We start from the raw sequence: 25000 nt of genomic DNA on the forward strand, positions 1-25000 counted from the left end.
ACAGCTTGTTACTGCAGTACAATTTTTTTTTTTACCAGGGTCAGCTGTTTTGTTGCCATGAGTTCTTATACACGTGCTAACTTTACGCAGCACATAAAATCTCAATTTGCTTGCACCAACCTAAAGATTTTTAACTAGGTTAATGCATCTTATACAGGTGTCTTGCTACCCTACATACGAGAGGGCTCAAGGGGAAGGAATTACTTAAGTTTGTTTTTTTTTACTTCATCAACAGAAATTGCACACTCTTTTCAAACATGTGCACTCTCCTTTTCATTCTGGTCACTGCAGAATGCAGTTCATGTTACCAGTGAATGCATCATTATTCAACCACTAATACTTTAAAAAGAAAAGTCTTCAGGTAGGCTCTTTAGGCCTGATCATCCACTGGGTTTACATGAAAATCAGGCATCTGCCTTATAAACATTTTTTTTGACAGATGTAATGTAGTTTCTACGGATTGGTCAAGCCATTTGACAAGCTGTAATGTGTGTGTATGTATCCAACACAAACGTGTATTCAAAACAAATACACATAAATAAATAAAAATCAATAAAAGCAATTTAAAGCTGGTGTGTTGTTGCATGCCATCAGAAGCAAAGCTTTGTTGTTGTTGTTGTTGTTGTTGCATGTATTCAAGTGTTGGAATTGAAAGCTGGTGTGTTAGCCAGCATAGCAAGGGACCAACTGGACAGCCCAGAACAGAGTGCGATGGCGAGGGGTCGTCGATGGCCTATGCTCCACCAGGAGCGATGGGCAAAATGAAATGAATGAATGTGTTAGCCAGCATGCACTGTATTTATATTTCAATAATAACTGGTGGATCTTCATAGCAACACGAATGCATGCACTGTATTTATATTTCAATAATAACTGGTGGATCTTCATAGCAACACGAATGTACGATGGTTAGCCACAACACAGCACAAACCATGATGGAATTGTAAGCTGTGATGTCCTTTCTTCCTCAGCAATGCTTTTCTTAGCTGTGGATGCTGTGTACTGTATTACTTTACATGTTGCTCTATGTATATGTGTATGTGTCCTCACAGGGTGACCTGAACTGATGGCTGGGGCAAACCAGACAATATATCTGTATTGTCTTTAGCATTTAGTTACAGCAAATCATGAAGCTCTCAAATTTGGATAAATTGTATCTGTAAAGGAAGTGCGTGTATGTTTGTGTGCTTGTGTGTGTGCATACATATGTGCATACTTGTTTGTGTGTGTGTGTATGTTTGTATGTGCATGTGTGTTTGTGTGCATTTATTCCCATGTGTATGTGTGTATGCTTATGTGTGTAGGTATCTGTGTATTATCTCAGATAAGCACACAAGAAAAGAGAAATTTCACACATGGCTCTCAGTTTCAAGAACAACCATCTTTTCTTCCACTCACACAGCCATATGTGAATATGTATGTCATGGGTATACTGTTATTTATGTCAAGATCATATTTATTCATTTCCAATATATAACAAAGTCATAAGAATACATTTTGAGCAAAATGTTAACATATCAGTTCTCATGAGTATCAAACAGAAGATTCACCCTCTTCATTAGTTTGCAGGAATTTGTTCTATTCCTGTTAGGTTTTATTTTATTTTATTTTATTTTTTCATTTTTCAACAGAAAATCTTCACAAAAAGCTTACACTAAATACACATATAGACACGCGCATAAATTATTCATAACTTATCAATGAGCATAAAAATATTTTCGTCATACACTGCGTAACACACACATCCACACAGACATGTTATGTTGTCAAGCAAATAATTTCTACAACCCCATACTGGAAACATGTTTGATATGAAAGTTAACCACATATTTATCACACAGTGCAGTTTTAAACCAAGTATTCTTCATCATATCATGCTGTGTATGAGCAACAATGGATCACACACCCTTGCACTGCACAACATGCACACATGCCCCATTTCCTTATTAGGTTGGTGGCTAGTTACCAGTTCCCTTCATGTTCTTTGGCACTTAACTCTCTCCATACGAACGGCGAAAGAGACGACGTTAACAGCGTTTCAGCCCAATTACCATCATCAAAATATTGCAAGTGGAAGGCTCTTATACTGAAGACGTGAATGTTGACAAAGATTACCACAATTCTGATGACGGAAGCTAAAGGTTGGGTCATTCAGACACCCACAGGACATCCGAGGGGTCTGTGTAGAGGAGAAGAGAGGACTGGCCGTACTGAGTGAGTTAAGGACGCCACCAGAGACGTCCTCCACTGCTGCCTGTCCAGCCTGTCCTTGCCTTGGCTGACTTCCCTCAAGTACAGCCATTCCCCCTCTGCTCTTTTCCCCCCACATCCATGTCTCTCTTGGTCTTCCTCACTCTCTTTTACCATGTGGCGTAAAGTTCTTCTTCATTTTCTTCCTCTTTGTGGGTTGTGACTCCCATGTTCAATCATATACATGAGTGGTCATTTACATGCATGACCATTTTTACCCTCACCATGCCATACTCCAATTTTGTGGCGAGTCGGGGGTTGCATGCCGGATATGTTATTGTTTCCATAACCCACAGAACGGTGACAGGGGTTACAGGATCTTTAATGTGTGTATTTGATCTTCTGCATGCGTATACACACAAAGGGGGTTCAGGCACTAGTAGGTCAGTTCATCTGTTGAACTGGGAAATCTTTCAAATAGTTTGTTTTAGAATGAAAAGAAAAAAAACACACCCAAAAAACCACAAAAAGATCCGTACATCTAAGCTTAAGTTCTAATTAACAGCCTACATAACAGTTTAAATGCATCTTGAACCACTTTTGTTAATAATAATAAAAATTAAAAACAAAAACAAAGAAAAAACAACCCTGTTACATAAACTACAACGAAAAGTTAAAAGATTTAGGACAATATACCAGTCTGAACCTGAACATGGACAGAAAAGAAAGAGGTTTGAAATATCAGTGTGTTGAGCTGCATTATGTGCACTTAAAAATGATTCATTATTATCACCATTATGACAGTAATAAATGGAACAAATGTGACACAACAGTGTGACAGGATGTTATCACAAAGTACAAGGCTCACAATAAACGATTTATAATCGGAAAGAAAAAAACAGAAAAAAAAAGCTAAAGTAAATTAAATTCCAAAATCAGTTTGCTTGTGTCCGTCAAATATGTTTCAATCGTAGGCATGTTAGAATGAACAGATTCGTTGCCCTTTTTGTTGTTGTCAAAGCAGCACAGAGAGAGGGGTGGAGGAAGGCAGACACAGAACTATGAATTATGGCCCTTGTTTCAAATGATCTGCAATGTAAGCTGACCATGTATGTGGCAAGAGGTCAGACTAAACACTGGTATGACACTGGTACACTGCTGCTCAGTGTAAACTGTATCAACAGGCCAGATTCCTTCCCCTTGTTCTGCGGCCAGAAATAGGTTCCCCTGACTCCGGACAACCTGTCAGTGAAGCCAGAGATGGAGTGGTCCAACAGAAAACTGTCCAATTGTGTGCTTGCTGCATTTCAATTGGGATCCCAGTGATTTTTTTCAAGGACACTTTACAGGCTTTTAAAAGAAAGAAATTTAAGTGCTATTAATGAAGTGAAATGTATCCTAACATCTTTTCCAATAGTGGTCAGAGAATAAAATAATTAAAATAAAATAAAAAGAAGGAAAAACGTAAACAGAAACAAAACAAAAAGAAGGAAATTTTAGTAAATAAGTGAACAGAGACAACAAACAAAGTAAACCTTTCATACACAGATGCTGTAAAAATCCAATAAAAGGGTTTTAAAAGTATCAATCCCTGACAATTGCACGTGCAAAATAACACAGCCCGAGAACATCACCAGAGAGCAGCGTCTGCCCCTGCAACACCAGCAGACTTCCAGCACCCTGTGTGCTCACCACTCTGCAAATCCACACTTGGCCTGCAGAGCCACTCCAAATAACACAGAGCAAAGAGTGCAAAATTTGCAATCCTCATTTTGTCGGGCCATTTCCTGGTCAGGACCAATATCAAGCCATTTACATGGGCGTGGGAGTGACAGATTTTTGTAATACTGAAAAGTCTGCAGATGTAGTCCTGGGACGCTTCACTGAAGTATATGTCTCAATACCAAAAAATGGTAAAACAATGGGTAAAACATTTCTTTTCTTAAATGGTCAAAATATCAATACCGACATCCATTTAATACAGAAACACTTCACCCATGGATTTCTTTGATGTGCGTTTTGTAACTTCAAACAAACTCACAGAAAACAAAAATGTCCAAAATACTGGGACACAAAATAAAATAAATGAATAAATAAACTGGTTTCTCCTTCCTTTCCACACAATCAAGACAATCCTTCAGCACTGTTTTTTGTTGTATGCCGTTGTTTTTTAAACCATTACTTCTGATGGGATATCTCAAGCAGGAGCTTGAGGAGTCAGCAAGACGGGATGGTTCAAGGCCTCCTCATAAGCAGGCGGCGCCATCATCCTCGAATCCGGCCCTATCATCACAGACTCCTCTGGCGGAGCACTCGGCTGCTGAGCCTCCTGTCGGACCTCGTGCAAGTCCACTGCCGGTCTTTCCCGAGACCCCGCCATGCCAAGCTTGGGGCTGCTGGAGGAGGGCGACTTGTGGCGCTGAGCTTTCCTTCTCCGATACAGGAAGAAGCAGACGATGAGGAGGATGACCAGGACGAGGACCGACACGACGATGGCGATCACCCTGCCAACCGGTGTTTCGGAATCCGCTGGGCAAAATGATGAAAGTTGAGGTGATGTTCACTGCTCTGTGAGATAGCTAATAGAATGGTGACCTTTGCAATAAAGAAATGTATCTATCTATCTATATATCTATCTTTTTTTTCTATCTCTGTGTCTGTATATATATATATGTGTGTGTGTGTGTGTGTGTGTGTGTGTGTGTGTGTGTGTGTGTGTGTGCAATGCAAGTAAGATAAGAGATAACATGTTGAAAACAGGAAACTACATGTTAACAGCGACTTTGTAGTCCATCAAATCTGCATGGAGTTGCACGCTATTTCTTAGCAGGTGAACAAAAAGAGGAGGGAAAAAAGATATACATACATACATACATACATACATACATACATATATATTTATATATATATATATATATATATATAGAGAGAGAGAGAGAGAGAGAGAGAGAGAGATTTATAAATATATCTATATATAAAGATAGAAGATAGACAGAGACAGATAGATGTATATATATATAGAGAGAGAGAGATCAATAGATATAACAATTGTGTGCAATGCATGACAGATAAGACATAACATTTTAACACAAGGAGACTAAATGTGTGGGTTTAAAAAATTTTTTTTATAGTCCCCAGTATCTGCGTGGAATTGTACACAGGTTTTACCTGGTAACAGGTGCCAAATTGAACAGCAAATTATTTTAAATTTTTGTGCAATGCATTACATTATGTTGAACTCTGTATGAATATTTTCAATAATCCTGTTTTACCTTTTTTCATTTTCTTATTGATAACCATTTGAAATTGTTTGTCTCTTGATAAAATTTAAGGGGCATGCGTGTGTAGCACTTCAACAGTTATTGTTTAAAATGGCATTTATGATTATATTTCAAAAATTTCCCATGCAACCAGCAAAAAAAAAAAAAAAAAGAAAGACGAAACAATTCTCCATCTCTCTTCCCCCAAAAAAGAAACAAACATGAACCAGCCAGACAGACAGATGCCTACTGAACAAATCAAAGCCGCAGCAAAAGAAAAGGGAAGGAAAAAATTAAGAAGACAGCAATGACACACACTACACACACACCGTTCACTTACAGACACACTCACACCAAACACTAACACCACACCACACACACACAACACACACCGTTCACTTACAGACACACTCACATCAAACACTAACACCACATCACACACACACAACACACACCGTTCACTTACAGACACACTCACACCAAACACCAACACCACATCACACACACACAACACACACCGTTCACTTACAGACACACTCACACCAAACACACACACACTCACACCAAACATAAACACACTACCACACACGCACACACACACACACACCACTCATTCACACATACTCATACCGAACACTCCCTCATGTACAAACACACACATATATATACCAAACTCTCACAAACACATACCACAAACTCTCTCTCTCACACACAGATACACAAAGAGAAAGCAAGCAGAAAGAAAACTAAGAAACCTACTTTCATCGGGCCTCGTCTGTGGTATAGGAAAGAGTACTGTCTTTGACCCTGTGTGGGAAAAACAGAAAGTTAACTGCATAATAATCAAACAATGTTGGCTAAAAAACAAACAACAACAACAACAAAAAACCCACACACACACACACACAAAAAAAAGACAGACAGACAGACAAACAGGTACACAGAGAGAGAGTGTGAGAGAATATTGGATGTAATAATGTCAGACTGTCTTCTTGACTTACTATACTCAAATGCACATCAAACATGCAGACTGTACACTTATCACCACTTCTGTATCCTTCCGTTTTAGGACAAGTCATTCACAACAGAAGACACAAAAATATACCCACCACGTCTCTGCTGGATTCCGTTTTTACTCTTCACTTCCTTTCATGGCATATCATAATGGTATCAAAAGGCATACAGGCATGTAAGCAAGTGCACAAACGCATACATCATTAATCTTTTAACCACAAATTCACAGAAAAAAAAGACAAAAAAGAAGAAGAAAGGGAGTCAAAGAAAGATCAGTCAGAAGACCCATGAGGCTGATTCACCTCTGCTGGACTTGCAGAGGGTTTTATCGGCCTCTTCCCCACTCTTAAGATTAGAAGTTGTCAACCTTCCACACACACACACACAAAAAACCCTCTGAAGAATCCTGTGAATCTTCTGACCCAACCCCACCTCTAGTCAACAACTACTTGCCCAGTACAATCAAGAGAACATTCAGAGAAGGTGGTGGAAATAGGTTAGGCATGTCATGTGAAGAGAACAAGGACAGCTCTTCACTTGGCACCACCAGAGAAAGCCAAACAACACCTGTAACAGAACAGCTGAAGGAGAACTCAAATCCCTGAAGCATACCTGGGGTACCTTTCAAAGACTAGCCCAAAGCAGAGGGCATAATGGACAATAGGTAAGTCCCCAAGCTTACCTCTGTTGGACTTGCAAGGGATTGTATTGTATTGTATTGTATTGTATTGCATTGTATCATTTTGTCACATCAGATTTCTGTGTGAAATTCCAGCTGCTCTCCCCAGGAAGAGTGTGTCCCTACAGTGCAGCATCACCACCTTCTATTTTCTGCCTGCAAATGTATTTGTTTTCCTGTCAAAGTGAATTTTTATATATATTTTTTTCCAGGGACAACCCTTTTGTTGCCATGGGTTCTTTTACATGCGCTAAGTACATGCTACACATGGCAACCTAAGTTTATTGTCTCACCTGAATGACTAGCATCCAGACCACCACTCAAGGTCTAGTGTAGTGGGGGGAGAAAATACTAGCGAGTACAGGATTTGAACCTGTGCACTAAGATTCTCCCACTTCCTGGACAGACATGTTACCACTAGGCCACTACTCCCCACACTTACCTCTGTTGGACTTGCAGAGGGCTTTACCGGTCTTTTTCGCACAGTCCCTCAGCTTCCAGGTACTGTCAGTGAAGTCCATCACCACACAACGGAAATACTGATTCGCTGCATGGCTCCGACCAAATCTGCAGGTTGCCACACAGCAATGGGCAGAAACATAAGCAAGGGGAACGGTGAGGGGTATGCGAGGTCACTGCGTGAAGAGATGTGTGCATGCATCTTGAGAACGCACATGCAGGAAGGTGTGAATAAACGCAAGCATGCACACACACACACACACATATAAGCCCACACACGAGGATGATGACAATGCTGCTCTTGAGGTCCATTTAGGTTTGGGACTACATGACCATGCTGTACACTATGCTTCCTTTCACAATGTATGTCAGCATTAAAGAGCACACACACACACACACACACACACACTCACACACACTCACACACACACACACACACACACACTCACACACACTCACACACCCTTGTACATCATGACTGCCGCTGAGTTTCATGTTGTATTCCTTAGAAACCGGCACCACACACACACACATTGTAACTGTGTTACAACAAACTGTTACCAATAACACCGTCTCCCCTCACCAGCAGTATTGCAGGGCCCTCTCTGGATTGGTGGTCTGTTCATGACCTAATTTGGACTGCTGGCACTGGGACTGTTGCCACAGAACGAACCTGGCCCCAGATTTCAGTCAGACAAGCAGTGTGGGAGCAAGGCTATGACAGCATGAAGATGGGACCAAAAAAAACAAAACCAACCAACCAAACAAAAAAATTGGCTGACCTGCTGAAGCTATAATTGCTGCCATCAATCCATGCGTATTGACCTTTGTAGACAATGTCGTTCAGGCCGACCCAGGCTGTGGCAGCTGATGATCCAAATACTGTGCGGGCAAATATAATGAAGAGTGAATGAGAAATAGGGAGACAAATATAAGGAAGAGTGAATGAGAAATAGGGAGACAAATATAAGGAAGAGTGAATGAGAATTAGGGAGACAAATATAAGGAAGAGTGAATGAGAATTAGGGAGACAAATATAAGGAAGAGTGAATGAGAATTAGGGAGACAAATATAAGGAAGAGTGAATGAGAAATAGGGAGACAAATATAAGGAAGAGTGAATGAGAAATAGGGAGACAAATATAATGAAGAGTGAATGAGAAATAGGGAGACAAATATAAGGAAGAGTGAATGAGAAATAGGGAGACAAATATAAGGAAGAGTGAATGAGAATTAGGGAGACAAATATAATGAAGAGTGAATAAGAAATAGGGAGACAAATATAATGAAGAGTGAATGAGAAATATGGAGACAAATATAATGAAGAGTGAACAAGAAATAGGGAGACTCATATTGAAATCGATCTTTTTTATCCAAGGCACATGCACAAAACACAGTGAAAAGGCGCGGCCATGTTGGTACTATGTTCGCTGACTTCAGAATATTACGGTTTTTCTGATTGGCTCTTCAATATTAGTCAACCAATGGCAAAACACGACACAAGTGTTTACGCACCGCTCAACCGGTGGCTAGGCATTATGTCATTTTTCTCTACCACCGGTAAAGCGGTGGTCAGGGCTCAAAGGGTTAACTGACAGAAGTGACAAAAACAATCACAACAAGAGCTTACTTTGCTCCAAGAAGGTGTTTTCGTTTTCCGACAGAATGGACGCCAGATTTGCTGCTCCTGTGTTGCACTCCTTCTGGGCGGCAGACCAGTCCATTTCTTTGTCCAGCAGCTTGTAGCAAAAGCCCCCTGTGCTGCTGTTCCAAGATGGAGCACAGTCACCTGAAGCTGTTGAAGGACAAGGAGAAAGATACCATGACAAGAACAGCGGAGAACTAGAGACAAGAGATCCTTCAGTTTCAGTTTCTCAAGGAGGTGTCACTGTGATCAGACAAATCCATATATGCTACGTCATATCTGCTTGGCCAGCGGCATAACCTAAATCACAACCAGCAGCATAACCTTAAGTGCAAGTCAGGCCTCGAGTGCATGCAGACATGTTTGTGTACCTATCAGAGTTGATTTCATCTACAGAATTTTGCCAGAGGACAACGCTTTTGTTGCCATAGGTTCTTTTTCTTTTTTTCTTTTTTTTGGTGTGCCAAGCATGTGCTACATTCAGGACCTCATTCCTCCTTGACACAAAGAAAAACACAAAGGTAAGGACAACAGAGAACTGGAGACACAAGGTCCTTCAATTCTAATGTATGATGATGAAATGGATCCTAAACAAGAAACAGAGCAAAAACAGAGCTAATGAAATTATGAACATGAGACGACGTCTTCAAGACACACACATGTACATTACAGAACACCTACCATCAGTACTAAACTGAATATATGGAAATGTATGGGTGTGCCAGGGGGCAGTGGAAAAACCAAAGAGAACATGGGAACAGTAAAAAAGCAAAAGAGAACAGTGTCAGGGCTTTACACACAATAGGACTTTATTACATACAGCAGGACTTTACATACTGTTTGACTTTACACATGGTACAACTTTATACAGGCATACACTTGGTATTGGGTGATTCTCCATATTCGGAGCAACCAGTATAGTCAAGTCTTGCGAATTGGATGAACAGATAACTTACATTGCTTATTTGTAGACAAAAATATGTTCTAACTTGTATCAAAACATATTTTCTAAAAGAGGCAAGAAAAAGCCAACTGAAAACATAGGCTAAGAAAATGTTTAAGAAAAAAACCAAACCAAACTAACTTACGGAATGTTTTGAATCGCATATGAACACCGGCATAGTTGTAAGGGTTGTTCTTGTCGCTCATGAACTCCACACGCATGTAACGCCCACTGCTGACTGCCCCGAGAGGCTTCTTAAACCCACACCACTGCAATACAATCGTCTCTTCTCCCCCAATATTGCCTGAAAAACAACAGTACAAATTCACGGTGACCCAATCAGAAAAAGAAGAAGATGATGATGATGATGTAAAGATCTGCTGCTGCTGACTGATTGATCGATATGGATACTTATGTAGCGCCTATCCTCAGTCCCAGACCAAACTTTAAATGCTTCACAAACATGGAGTCATTTGTACAACATGCTGCCTACCTGGGCAGAGCTGGCAGAAGGCTGCCTTTAGGGTGCTTACCATTCACTTCCTGTGTCATCCAGTCAGGCTTCACTCCCAACCACCACACACACACACACACTGGTATATCAGAGTGGATTTTATTCAGAAATTTTGCCATGGACAACTCTCTTGTTGCCATGGGTACCTTTTTGTGCGCTAAGTGCAAGCTGCACACAGGACCTCAGTTTTTATCATTTCATCTGAATGAGTAACAACCTGACCACCACTCAAGTTCTAGTGGGTGGGAGGTTGGGGAGAAAATCAGTCTGGTCATTGTGGAATTTGATCCTGCACCCTCACAATCTTTCACCTGCTAGGTGGACGCATAACCACTAGGCCACCGCTCCACTCAGTCAGTAGTGCTCATGAACTGTCTGAACTGTCAGCAGGAGATGGAGAGGTGGGAGGAGTTTGGGGGTGGGGGGTGGAATAAATGGCCTGAAGACCTGAGGAGTGAGGGGAGGGGGTGTGGGGGGCGAGATGGGTCTTTCTACTGAGGATTTCAACAATAACAACACTGAAATTCACCATCAAAATTTTTCTTTAAAAAGGAGGGGTGAGGGGAGGGGCATGCATGATGACTGTTTATGTTTTATCAGGAAATCAACACATGCAAGCCTCCACCAGAGGGTTTGTCACCAAAAACCTTCTTCTCAATGATCCTTGGATCTGAGGAGCCTGCCATCAATATCACAACAAAGTGGACATTATTTCATTTCAATTCCCTGAAGATGCCCATCAAAACAAACACAACAGCCGCATATATAATACTTTCTAAGAACTTAAATATCAATTGATCGCAGTGTTCAGCTCTATACACTACTCAAAAGGCAGGGAATTTGAAATTCAAGAAAACTGTAAGATTATCCATCAGAAACCAGCAACTGAAAAGCTGTTTTTGTGCTTGAACCTAAAAGACTGATTGTTCTAAAATGCAAAGAGCCCCCCCCCCCCCCCCACACACACACCCACACCCCCCAAAAAAGAAAAAAAAGACCAGGCCTATGACTGCAGAAGTCAGAGGGCAAGACGATGGCATGGTGGTACAGTCCTTGCTGTAGTGATATGTTTTCGGCTGCAACAGCCGTGTGGTCTAAGCACTGGACTTTCAATCTGAGGGTTACCGGGTTCCATTCCCAGTCACCGACGGGCGCAATAGCCGAGTGGTAAAAGCGTTGGACTGTCAATCTGACGATCCCGGGTTCGAATCACGGTGATGGCGCCTGGTGGGTAAAGGGTGGAGATTTTTACGATCTCCCAGGTCAACATATGTGCAGACCTGCTAGTGCCTGAACCCCCTTCGTGTGTATATGCAAGCAGAAGATCAAATACGCACGTTAAAGATCCTGTAATCCATGTCAGCGTTCGGTGGGTTTTGGAAACAAGAACATACCCAGCATGCACACCCCCGAAAACGGAGTATGGCTGCCTACATGGCGGGGTAAAAACGGTCATACACGTAAAAGCCCACTCGTGTGCATATGAGTGAACGTGGGAGTTGCAGCCCACGAACGCAGAAGAAGAAGAAGAAGAAGATTCCCAGTCACCACAACTGGCGGGTAAAGGGTCGAGGTTTTTCTGATCTCCCAGGTCAACAAATGTGACAAGACATGCTAGTGCCTGAACCCCCTTCATGTGTGTACTCATGCAGGTGATTAAATACACACACTGAAGATCCTGTAATCCACGTCAGCATTTGGTGGGTTATGGAAGCAAGAAAACATCCTGCATGCACCCCCCTCAACCCCCGAAAACAGAGTATGACTGCCTACATGACAGGGGTAAAACGGTCATACATGTAAAAACCCACTTGTGTATATGAGTGACCGTGGGAGTCACACAGTACACAAATGAAGATGAAGAAGCTGAATATGCTACCAGCTATAAACTTGAAATCAGTATGACCTTTTTATTTAAAGCACATCATTTTTTTCCCTCTTAAAATCAGGAGCTCAAACCAATTATCCAAACTGCCTTGTAACCTACAAAAATTGTAACTTAACATTAAGTGTTGACAATGCTAACAGTATTCATAATAATCTACTTTTAAAATGCATGCACACACACACACACACACACACACACACACACACACACACACATCCATTTAAGTGTTGAATGCCGACTGAATACTTACACAATTACAAATGAAATGCAAAGCTGTAAACAGCCTGAAAAAAACATGAATGGAAAAAGAAAGAACAAGTTTCTAAAATTTCTGACAAATTCAAACTGTTGCGTTAGATTCACTGATACAGAAAGCCTAATTTTGGAATGAATGAATACATGGGATCACTTTAGAAAAATTTAAAAAAAAGAATGAGTTTTTCAGATAACAATTAATGTGTTCACTACAAGACTAAAACAAATAATCATGCAAAATAACCATGCGTACATGTACACACACCAAATAAAAACAGAAACAACAATGCACACACACAAACACACATATATATGAATACACACACACACAAACATGCACACACACACACAAACATGCACACACACACACACACACATACACACACATGCACACACACACACACCCCTAGCTACATCACACCACAGAGTCACTGAAACGAAAGCCCACAGTCTGAAAAAATAACACATGCCCATACACTCTTATGCACACATTAACACGTACAAATGCACGCTCTTTCTCGCTGTCTCTCTGCCTCTGTGTGTGTGTGTGTGTGTGTGTGTGTGTGTGTGTGTGTGTGCATGAGTGTGTATATGCATAAGCATGTGCAAAAAAAGCCTACCCTACTAGATTTGTATAAAGCGTTATCATAAAAAAAAGAAAGATAAATAAAGCAACCAAAGGTAGAAAAGGCATGTAAGCTTGTGTGTCCTCAAAGCACTGCACAAGTACACATCCACAATACAACGCGGAGGGATTTGTACACAATATAAGCTACACATAATGAGCTTTTGTTGTGTGTGCGTTAAACTGAGTGCTCTGACTTCTGAACTCTTTTTCCACCCTAGGCCACTTCAATCGACTAGACAGTTCACCATCACAGATGACTAGTCAACATCGAGGTGTCATGTTAAATAGACCATTTTTCAGATTGTAACAAAGCAGGACAGCTGCAACCAACCTTCCCGTTCAATGGGACGTGGACCATCCTTCCCGTTCAATGGGACATGGACCATCCTTCCCGTTCAATGGGACGTGGACCAACCTTCCCGTTCAATGGGACATGCACCAACCTTCCCGTTCAATGGGACGTGGACCATCCTTCCCGTTCAATGGGACGTGGACCAACCTTCCCGTTCAATGGGACATGCACCAACCTTCCCGTTCAATGGGACGTGGACCAACCTTCCCGTTCAATGGGACGTGGACCAACCTTCCCGTTCAATGGGACGTGGACCATCCTTCCCGTTCAATGGGACGTGGACCAACCTTCCCGTTCAATGGGACGTGGACCAACCTTCCCGTTCAATGGGACGTGCACCAACCTTCCCGTTCAATGGGACGTGGACCATCCTTCCCGTTCAATGGGACGTGGACCAACCTTCCCGTTCAATGGGACGTGGACCATCCTTCCCGTTCAACGGGACGTGCACCAACCTTCCCGTTCAATGGGACGTGGACCAACCTTCCCGTTCAATGGGACGTGGACCAACCTTCCCGTTCAATGGGACGTGGACCATCCTTCCCGTTCAATGGGACGTGGACCAACCTTCCCGTTCAATGGGACGTGGACCAACCTTCCCCCTTGTCTGAGTTTGAAGTGAACAGGTGAACAAGTCACTGTCTTGTTTTGACATGAACCGATTCATGTGACTAAGAGAATCAAATCCAAAATATTTGTCCTTGGGCATTTTTCACATAGAAACTTGGTAGTGATGGAATTATGAAAAATTAAAATTAAAAAAAGATGAAAATATGGACGCATGTTCATTGTGTAAATAGAGTGTGTGTGGGAGTGTCAGTCTGATACCAGCGCTGTATGTGCGAAGAAGAGTTCTGTCCCTTCCCTTCTTGGCACAGGAACCCCAAACAAATTATGACTTTGCCTGTGTGTGTGTGTAGCAAAGCAGATTTTATCTTCTTCTTCTTGGCATTGACAGCTACAATCAGACTTTATCAGAATGTGCAACATCAGAGTGTTCCTTTCAAGATTGCTTGGGACCCCCTAGTATCGTGGTAAAAAGAGCTCCCAAGACCCCCAAAATTTTTAAGTCATCAGAAACCCAGACAGAGAAAGTATCTATTAAGAGACTTTGCTGCATTCTAAACCTTTTTTTTTTTTTTTTTAACTGATAGCTAGTTATAAACTGTTTTTCTATTTGATAACTGGAATGGGATTTTTTTTGCCTGTGTATTCATTTTTCCTTTTTAGCTGACCCATCCTCCAATCCATTTCAATGGCACCACCCTCAAGCTCCCCATCCCCCATCCCACATGGATAGCCTCAGGCAGGGTTCGAATTTAACTCTCTTTTTTGAGTGCCAGTCGGGCACTCTGGACAAAACATTTGAGTGCCCAATTCTGGTTCTGGGTGCCAGCATAATAAAATGAAATAAAATATTCCTTCGTTTCAACTGTGTGCCAAGGAAAGTCTTTCTGCCACGCTTGTACATGCGCTGGCGCTTTGATTTGTATTCCTGCTGTTTATTCTTTTTGTCATCCTGAGCTTTCATTTCTGTTTCGGGAGCCTTTCTTTTAACATTGAAGATGGGACACATCGTTCGTCACTAATGCGCCATGAACTTCAACATCCGATCACGCATGCGCAAAGATGCTGCTCCGTGAAGCGATCTGCAGCAGTCGACACTTTACATTTCGATTGATCGCATTCGATCTTGCTTTCTTGGTGCGTCTTTTAATTAATTTTCTTTCGCCTCTATCTATTTTTGAGTGCCAACTGGGCACTCTCGACAGAAAATTTGCTTGCCAGAGCCAACTTTTTGTAGCATTTGCACCCGGGCACCCACTAAATTCAAACCCTGCTGAAGCATGTATCTGTAAAGCACTATACTTGGGATTAGTTATGATTTGAACAAAGCGGTTTTTACACTGATCCACCACAACTCTACGAACAACAAAAATGAAACCAGCGTGAAAATAACGAACGCTTATTACCTGTACTTGCTGATGAATTGGAGTGAACTGAAAGCAAACCAATTACTGTGAAAGTAACGAACACTTAATTACCTAGTCTTCCTGATAAAGTGGAGTAAACCAAAAGTAAACCAACTGCTGTGAAAATAACACACACTTACAACCTGTACCTGCTGATGAATTGGAATAAACAAAGCAAACCAGTTAAAATTCAAAACTGGCAGAGTTCATTTTTACAGCTGAAAATCAGTGTGACAGAGATTTTTTTTTTTTTAAATCATCTTAAAAGTAAGATATCAGATTACAACATATCAACTTTTACTTTCATTATAACAGTATCGGCAAAAATTCATGTTCTTTTTCTTTCCTCTGTGTTTTTTTCTTTTCTTTTTTTCTTTCTTTCTTTTTTTTTTTTTTTTAAATACATGTAAACATGATGATGAAGCTTAGTTTTAAATTGATGAATAATCAAAAATTACATCTTGAAAATTTGAATTGAAAAACAAACACTTTTTGGTTTGGGTAGAAAGGAACAGAGTGGGGGGTAAGGGCTCGGTTAGGGGTTTTGAGGTGGCACACTGAAATCATACCATGTAAATACTTTACACGAATACTCTCATAATCCACAGTTTCAGTTTCAGTTTCAGTTGCTCAAGGAGGCGTCACTGCGTTCGGACAAACCACATACGCTACACCACATCTGCCAAGCAGATGCCTGACCAGCAGCGTAACCCAACGCGCTTAGTCAGGCCTTGAGAAAAAAACAAAAAAAAACCAAAAAACCCAAAAAAAAACCCAACAACAGGGGAATAAATAATAGATAAGCTTACATAAATAAATAAATAAATGAATAATAATTATAATACAGAAAAAGGTAGTAGTAATAATAATAGTAATACTAATAAAATGATTTAAAAAAAAAAAAAAAAAAAAAAAAAAGACAACAATGGTGATAAATAAGCGAATAAATGTAAAACATGAAGACACACATTCACACACACACCCACACATGCACAACAGAAATCCACCAAACATGCAGTTTCACAGATATGAAAGCACAGTCAAATACATATAAACGTACATGAGCTCCAACACACACACACACACACACACACATTACCTTGCACCTCCTCTACCCCCCTCCTCCACACACTCATTTCTAGTCTACGCTCCTCTACCCCCCTCCTCCACACACTCATTTCTAGTCTACGTATCGCAGCTTCCACGGCACACACACACACACACACACTCACACACACAAACACACACTCACAGAGATGAACACTTACTTGTACAAGCACACACACATACGCCCATATCTCCCACCCCCAACCCCACACACATATATACAAAGATATATACACACACACACACACACATATATACGTTCCAATATCCTGTTGCTCCCACAGTGTAGGCATGCATATACTCACATACCTCATCCTCTACCCCACCTCCCCCCGCACTCCCACCTCCTCACACACACACACACACACACACACACACACACACACACACACACACACACACACACGTACACAGATCTCTCCTGACACTTGTGTACACTTACACTCTCGCGCATTCACAAACGCACTCAAAAGCACAGACCCACACATCCACACAAACACACACGCACAGAGGCTGCCACTGACTGGCCGCAAGAGGGATGGGAAAAGATCTCTGATGCCAAAAACGTGGCGTCTAGTGTGTTGCTCAGTCTATTGTATTTGGAAAGGCCCACAGAGACTCTGTTCCGTTTTGAAGAAATTTGCGCAATGTTGGTGTGGAAATGATGCCGATATTTGTTTGATTTGCAAAGCATCGTGCTCTACCTTTCATGTTAGACTTGCGGCCGCTCCCTCTCTCTGCTTTTATTTCTTTGAGGCGATCGATGGTGTGATGGCCTTGTACCTGTTCTTTTTGGTATTCTTTGATTTTTCTGAGGATTTCCGATTTTCCTAGATGTAGGCCGCTCGTTGGTGTTGCGTTACCAGCAAGTCTGTCAGCTCGCTCATTTCCCTTAACACCTGCATGTCCCGGGCAGTATGACCATGTGAGTTTTTTAATCTGAAAGTTGCGCATTGCCTTATGCCACTCTGGGCTTCCCATTCCGTTTTCAATTTTCTGTATGAGGTTCATTGAGTCGGTTAGAATCATGGCATGTTGGTTTCCGGGCGTATGGATGGACGATAGCCACTGGAGGGCATGTGTCGCAGCTTCAACTTCCATCGTTAGGCTGGAGGTTGTGACTTTGTAGGCAGCATTCTCTTCCCTAACTGTTTTTCCATTTTGTTTCGCAATGAATCCCCAACCGGATTGGTCTTTGGTGACTGAGCCATCTGTGTATATGATGATGTCCTCTTCTTTACTGTTTTCTTCTATGAGTAGTTTCACTTCCGCATCAGTTTTGCCCTCTGGCCATTCCCGACAATGTCTTCCGAGAGTGGGTGAAATGGCTGTGTTGAATAGATGGTTGAGGTTTTCGGGGTTTTTCTCCCATTCTTTTGTTTCTTTCATAATCCACAATATACAAATAAGAAAACTAGCTTACTTAACCTATATATTGTAGGAATATTTTTTATACTATACAGTATACAAATATCTAAACAGGTTAAGTTATCAAAAATGAGAAATGTGGTAAAAAATAAAAATTAAAAAAAAAATTAAAAAGGAGGATAAAAAGAAACTCAAGGCCAAATTTTTTTTTTAATACTGTCAAACAAGTCTCTCATCACTATACGGTATACTGAGGTTAACTCTCTGCATACAAACGGAGAAAGAGACGACGTCAACAGCGTTTCACCCCAATTACCATCATCAAAATATTGCAAGCGGAAGGCTCTTATACTGAAGAGGTCAATGTTGACAAAGAATACCACAATTCTGACGACGGAAGCTAAAGGTTGGGTCATTCAGACACCCACTGGACATCCGAGGGGTCTGTGTAGAGGAGAAGAGAGGACTGGCCGTACTGAGTGAGTTAAAACCCACAAGCAAAGTGAACAGCATGATTGTCGAACGCTGTCTGATAACTGGAACTGATCTTTTCATTGTGTTAAGACTAGAAATGAGAAGTATACATTTGTTTTTCCATCAAAGGTAGCTGACAAGTTCAGTTTTCTTTTAACTGCTGAAAGGAAATAACAACTGATTGAAATTCCAATTCAGATTTCAAAGAAACAGAGGAGAGAGTGAGAGAGAGGGAGGGAGAGAGACAGAGACAGAGACAGAAAGACTGAGCGAGAGAGAGAGAGAGCAAGAAAGATTATAGAACAATTTATATCACAACAGATACATTTGTTGCACCTTCTCTATATTCATTAAAAACACAGTTCATGTGTGTTGAAATACCCATAAACTGATATCTAAAATAAAACTAAAATAAAATAATAAAAATCTAAAGAATTTCAATGAGCTTCAACTTCTCAAAATGGCTCAGCACACTCACGATCTTCAAATGGATCTGGCTCCCACATACTTCCACTAAAATAAATGTTCACAGCTGATCTACAGCAATCCTGCTTGCTCAGGAATGATAAAAACAGCCCTCTCAAGTAAGACCTTTGCTTACATTCATTTTTGATTTTAAAGGTTTGGCTTAAACATTTTAATTTCAAGAAACAAGACAAAACACAGTGTTCAATAAAGAAAACAGAAAACCTGAGCAACAGCAAGCCTGAGCCTGATCTTTCAAAAGGTTTAATCGGAATCAAAACACAACAAGAGGACTGACAGATCAAAGCATCACCCACCATCTTTGATGGCAACGTGGTCATAGCCCGGGCATATGGCCGACTCGTGAGCCCACTGCAGTTTGGTCGACACCACGGTGATTTCGACACGACGGCCAGGGCCGGCATCAATCAGCCACACACAGTTCTGGTTGTTCTGATAGTGCGTGTCCCCTGGGTACAAGGTGTAGATGTTGCCCTCTGTTTCGCCCCTGATCTCCAGCACACTGTCTGAGGGGTCTCTGCTGCAGTAATGGTCTGCTCCTTGCCCCAGTGCTGCATTCCAGAGCAGCAGAGACAATCAATCAACAAGGGAAAGAAAAAATATCTTTTGTTCTCATACGCATCTGTATTTGTATGTGTCTTAACTTGCAAAACTGTGAATGTTTTAGCTGAGTTCTGAAGCCCAGACCTGAGTTTTCAAATCTGGCTTGCAGTTTCAAAAACCTTACACATCACATCATGCCTGGATATTATAAATATTACTGACAGCCTTGTATCTTTAAGTTTATAGATGTCTTCAAAATGCCAAAATCTTGTGTGGAATTTGTCAATCTTCCTGCAAACAGCATACAAATTTGGAGAAACTACAACTTCAAAATATGTTGTGATATTGAAATTGCTATTTGTGACACAGCAGATTTTGTTTGTTTACTTCTCCACAGGCCTAATGAATAAATTATCTGTATCCATATCCATATACACATGTCTTAAGATTTCCAAGCACTAGCATTTGGACCTGGCTTTGCCTGTTGATAAGTGATACATTTCAAATTCAAGGCTCTGACCATCACTGCATGAAAAAATGAATCAGAATGCAGACCTCAACATTTATTACTTGGACCCAAAGTGCCACAGTGGGCTGTCAGCTGATTAATCAACGCTAATCACTCTTCTTCTGCGTTCGTGGGCTGCAACTCCCACATTCACTCGTATATACGCGAGTGGGCTTTTACGTGTATGACCGTTTTTAACCCGCCATGTAGGCAGCCATATTCCACTTTCAGGGGTGTGCATGCTGGTATGTTCTTGTTTCCATAACCCACCGAATGCTGACATGGATTACAGGATTTTTAACATGCGTATTTGATCTTCTGCTTGCATATACACGAAGGGGGTTCAGGCACTAGCAGGTCTGCACATATGTTGACCTGGGAGATCGTAAAAATCTCCACCCTTTACCCACCAGGCACCATCACCGTGATTCGAAAAACCCGGGACCCTCAGACTGAAAGTCCAACGCTTTATCCATTTGGCTATTGTGCCCGTCACTAATCACTCTTAATTTGGAGAGTTCTGGTGTCTCGAAACTTCAACTGAAACCTAGATTGGGTGCTGGAAAGCAAATGACTTTAATGGAAGGCCCATCCAAAAAGGACTATTGTCAGTTTTGAGTTTTGGTTTCTCAAGGAAGCGTCACTGCGTTCTGATTATCTGTATATGCAACACGTTCTGATTATCTGTATATGCAACACATCTGCTAAGCAGATGCCTGAACAGCTGCATAACCCAACATGCTTAATCACGCCTTGAGTGCATGCATGTATATATATATATATATATATATATATATATATATATATATATATATATATATATATATATATATACTGTGTACCCATCAGAGTGGATTTCTTTTACAGTATTTTGTAAGAGGACAACACTTATGTTACCATGGGTTCTTTTTCAGTGTACTAAGCGCATGCTGCACACAGGTCCTCTTTCTTTTTTTTTCTTCTTTTTTTTAATCTCATCCAAAAGGCTAGATGCTGTTTGATTTTATAGTCAAACTTGGCAGAAAGAGTGAGACCTTCATGGATAAAGTACTGGCCATTCTGCCACCTTCGCCCCATTGTATTATTTCCTGAATGGTGTCAGTCTTCTAACATTTCCCTCATCTTTATTTTATTTTACATTATGTATTCATTCATGTGTCGTTGTTCTTAAACAGGTATTCATGAGTCACTCATTTCATCTGCAAACATTAACTGCATATTCTTAGATCCTTGCCTGATGTTTATAAATGAACAAAATAAAGTCTTTAAATGGACACTCACCTCTTCCAGAATTCACAAAGCAGTGAACGAACAATGCAGTGACAACAGTTACCAAAATGGACACAAAGGTTTCCATTTCTGACAGCACTCCCTATAAGATCAGTATCTGAAAAAAACACAAACAAGACAGTCAAGACACATTGATGTGGAGAATGCGGAGTGGTGGCCTAGTGGTAACGCATCCGCTTAGAAAGTGAGAGAATCTGAGTGCACAGGATCGAATCGAATCCCACACTTACCAGTATTTTTCTCTCCCTCCATTTGACCTTGAGTGGTTGTCTGGATGCTAGTCATTCAGGTGAGATGATAAACCAAGGTTCTGTGCGTACCATGCACTTAGTGCACGTAAAAGAACCCACAGGAATAAAAGGGTTGTCACTGGCAAAACTTTGTAGAAAACAAATACTTTGATAAGAAAACAAATACGCTTGTAGGGAGGAAAAAAAATGGTGGTGCTGCAGTGTAGCGACACAATCCCCCAAGGGACAGTACCCTGAATTTCACACAGAGAAATCTGTTGTGACAAAGAGTAAAACAATGCAATAGAATACAATACATCATGACAAAGAGTAATACAGTACAAAGCATCATTTTCCCTAATAGAAGTAGCTGTAAAATAAGTACATACAAAAATAAATATATGCTCTCTGTTAGAGATGCCACGGTTAGGTGGAAAATGTTACTCTGGGGGATATCAATTGTGACAAAGGACTATTGATGTTTTTCACTCACATAACGGCTTCTTAACCCTTTCAGTGCCAAGCCTATTTTATGCTCTGTGAAAACTGTTTGCCAAGGGATCTTTTGATCACAGAGGGTAATAATTAAGAAAAAAATCTTAGCATGCAAACTACTAAAAAAAAAGTGTACATAAACCATACTTTTCTAAAAGGAAAAGGAAAACACTATCCAATTATGACAATTTTACAAGCATCTAATGATTTCATGATTGGAAAATTCCTACAACAATGCAGGAAGTTATTGCCATCCTGGAACAATTTTTTTTTGCACATCGGCAGGGAGCGGAAATTTCCATCCTGGAGCACTCAAAGGGTTAACTGGTGGCAAACATAGCATGTAGACCCAGAAACAAAAATGTTGCTCAAACATTCTGTTCATTACATGGGTTGCACAGTAATCCTTATCACACCACAAGAAAAGCAAGTCTATACTATATATCATATATGCTCAGTGGTCTTAGCAAGGAATGATCTCTGCAGCAGGAAGCTGTTGAAACTTGGCACAAACAGGATATATATAACACAGGCACACGAAGATGTCACACTTTATTTAACATATGAGCCTAAATGATAAGACAGATAGCTAGGATCCCTCACTACAATAAATTACTGCAGCAACAGCTGTTTTGGAAAAGTGGTTATAGCATCTTGGGGCTGACTGTGAGGCCATAGATTTGAACCTTATCAGAACCATGAATTGTGTTATACAATTATTTTTTTCCGTCCATTTAGCTGCAGACCTACCCATTGTACAATAAAATTTCGTATAAAACAGTGATGACTGCATGGGACTGATAAATTCTTTACCACTTCACATATATTTCTTAGTTTGAGAGGCGTGCTTGTGTGTGTGTTGTGTGTGTGTGCATGTGTGCAAGCGCGCACATGTGCACATGCCTGAAATTCATCAGGAACATTTTAAACAGTTCTCATGTCTTCAGCTTTTACAGTCGACAATATCCACGGTTTTTTTTCCCTTCAGGTCAGAATGTGTAATGTTCACAAGTCATGGATGTTCACTCCGCCACTCACACCTACAAAGGAGTGGTGTGGAATAAATGTGGATATCGCCTACGTCTGTTGTACCACATCAAAAGAAAACAATAAAGGCCGAATTTAGCACGCACGCGCGCGCGCGCACACACACACACACACACACCACTCCCCTCCGACACTTCCCCGCCTCCTCTGCTACTTAGTAATGCATCGACTCACAGTAACATTTCGAAGGGCACCTTTCAGTTTTTACTGAAAGCAGGTATGTGTAGGGGAGATCAGGGTGTGGGGTGATGCTAAACTTAACCATTGCTTTCCATTTACCATCAGTTCCTTTCTTACCTGATGCGGTGTGGGATGGGGAACACGCGCAGTCCAGGCAACACCGCGCGGCGTACCCAGCAACACGTTTTTTTGTTGTGCGAGATAACTTCGGTATTTCAGCGTCCTGGGACGAGAGTCTTCGTGTACTTTGTCTGTCCAAGGATTTAACCTTCGTCGTAACCAAAAGACAGTTCGTGGGGGAGATGATAGTTCCCAGACATCAGGAAGTGGTTGCTTCACCCGACCAAGAATAGGATATTATGCGATACTTGCGAAGTAGGGACCTGATATTTCGCAATCGCTCGTGCGCATTGTTGTAAACTTCCTCACTGTTTGCAACCACTGAGATCGTATTTATAGGTCACTGTTTGCAACCGGTACGGAGTACAGTCCCTTTAGTTGCATGGCGATAGGTACACGATAAACTTCCATTCGTCCTTGAATCAAGCCATTGCGCTGGTTTTGTTTTGGACTCACCCTTTGTGAAAGCATACCATGTAGTGAGGCTTTCTTATTATTCAAAAATGAACCTTTCATTTTCAATTTTGATACATCTAAAGGGGAGTGAATGAATGAGACGCACGTGAACAGTTTCAGTTTCGAGTCTCTGGAAGGCGTCACTGCGTTCGGACATACCCATATACGCTGCACCATATCTGCCAGGCAGACTGATGCCTCATCAACAGCACAACCCAACGCGCTTAGTCAGGCCTTGAGTGCATGCATATATATATATATATGTGTGTGTACCTATGAGACGGAGTGGATTTTCCCCCTCGGCTGCAAGTTTTGCCAGACTAGGACAACACTCTCCGTTGCCAGTGGTCAGTGTTTTTTCAAGCCGGTCAGAGCGCCAAGTATGTGCTGCACATAGTTCTCGGTTTGTCGTTTCATCCGAACGGCTGGACTGGACGCTCAGTACAATTTTCTGGTCAAACTTGGGAGAAATGGTGAGAACTGAACTGACGGCCGGGATTCGAACCCAGACCGCCGGCCTCACGGACTATGTATTCAAGTCACGTGGCAGACGGATGAGCGTCAGTCTTCAGCCGGTAACCATTCTGCCACTTCGGTTGACACTGACTGGTCTCCGGACAACATTCCAGTTCCACTGAGAAAAACATGAAACCCGGCCCAAAAGCTGTCTTCGTTGCTTACTGACATAGAATACTGAAACTGAACAGCTTCAAAGCCTCGGGTTGGGACACAACGATCTGGTGAGAGCACTTTGGTCTCAGCTAAACAAGCACGAACGCGGTATGCTGCACAAGGCCTACGACCTGATCCAGGTCCTGAGTGCAGCTCATGACGAGCCGGAGCCGGCGCAACAGCGAACATGACTTTACCAACAAACCACTGAGAAAGCCGCTGTCC

General features: G+C 41.4%; 1 protein-coding gene across 4 annotated transcripts; it reads right to left on the minus strand.

The window, feature by feature from the left end:
* Nucleotides 1–1436: 1436 nt before the first annotated feature.
* LOC143300370 (uncharacterized) lies at nucleotides 1437–23960 on the minus strand. 4 transcript variants are annotated; one of them, XM_076613983.1, is made up of 10 exons: nucleotides 23645–23960; nucleotides 21567–21672; nucleotides 19531–19785; nucleotides 15800–15826; nucleotides 10335–10493; nucleotides 9232–9396; nucleotides 8385–8484; nucleotides 7586–7710; nucleotides 6210–6257; nucleotides 1437–4719 (listed from the first exon to the last, which is right to left on the minus strand). In XM_076613983.1, the coding sequence occupies exons 2-10, from the start codon at nucleotides 21640–21642 to the stop codon at nucleotides 4388–4390; spliced, it is 1287 nt and encodes a 428-aa protein (XP_076470098.1). In that variant the 5' UTR covers nucleotides 21643–21672; nucleotides 23645–23960; the 3' UTR covers nucleotides 1437–4387. The 4 variants fall into 4 exon arrangements, with proteins under 4 accessions (XP_076470098.1, XP_076470099.1, XP_076470100.1 ...); XM_076613984.1 differs by lacking the exon at nucleotides 23645–23960 and adding an exon at nucleotides 22689–22711; XM_076613985.1 differs by lacking the exon at nucleotides 23645–23960 and adding an exon at nucleotides 22531–22651.
* Between the last annotated feature and the right edge of the window lie 1040 nt (nucleotides 23961–25000).

Source organism: Babylonia areolata, chromosome 26, assembly GCF_041734735.1.
Source record: "Babylonia areolata isolate BAREFJ2019XMU chromosome 26, ASM4173473v1, whole genome shotgun sequence".
Classification (NCBI taxonomy): domain Eukaryota; kingdom Metazoa; phylum Mollusca; class Gastropoda; order Neogastropoda; family Buccinidae; genus Babylonia; species Babylonia areolata.

Bases quoted from the DNA above. Each gene is read 5' to 3' on its own strand.
- LOC143300370 (XM_076613983.1), bottom strand. From the start codon at position 21,642: ATGGAAACCTTTGTGTCCATTTTGGTAACTGTTGTCACTGCATTGTTC. The intron at 15,827-19,530 runs GTGGGTGATGCT...GTTTGCTTTCAG, and splicing joins CCACGTTGCCATCAAAGATG to TTCACTCCAATTCATCAGCA. The intron at 7,711-8,384 runs GTCAGCCAATTT...GGCAACCTGCAG, and splicing joins AGCAATTATAGCTTCAGCAG to ATTTGGTCGGAGCCATGCAG.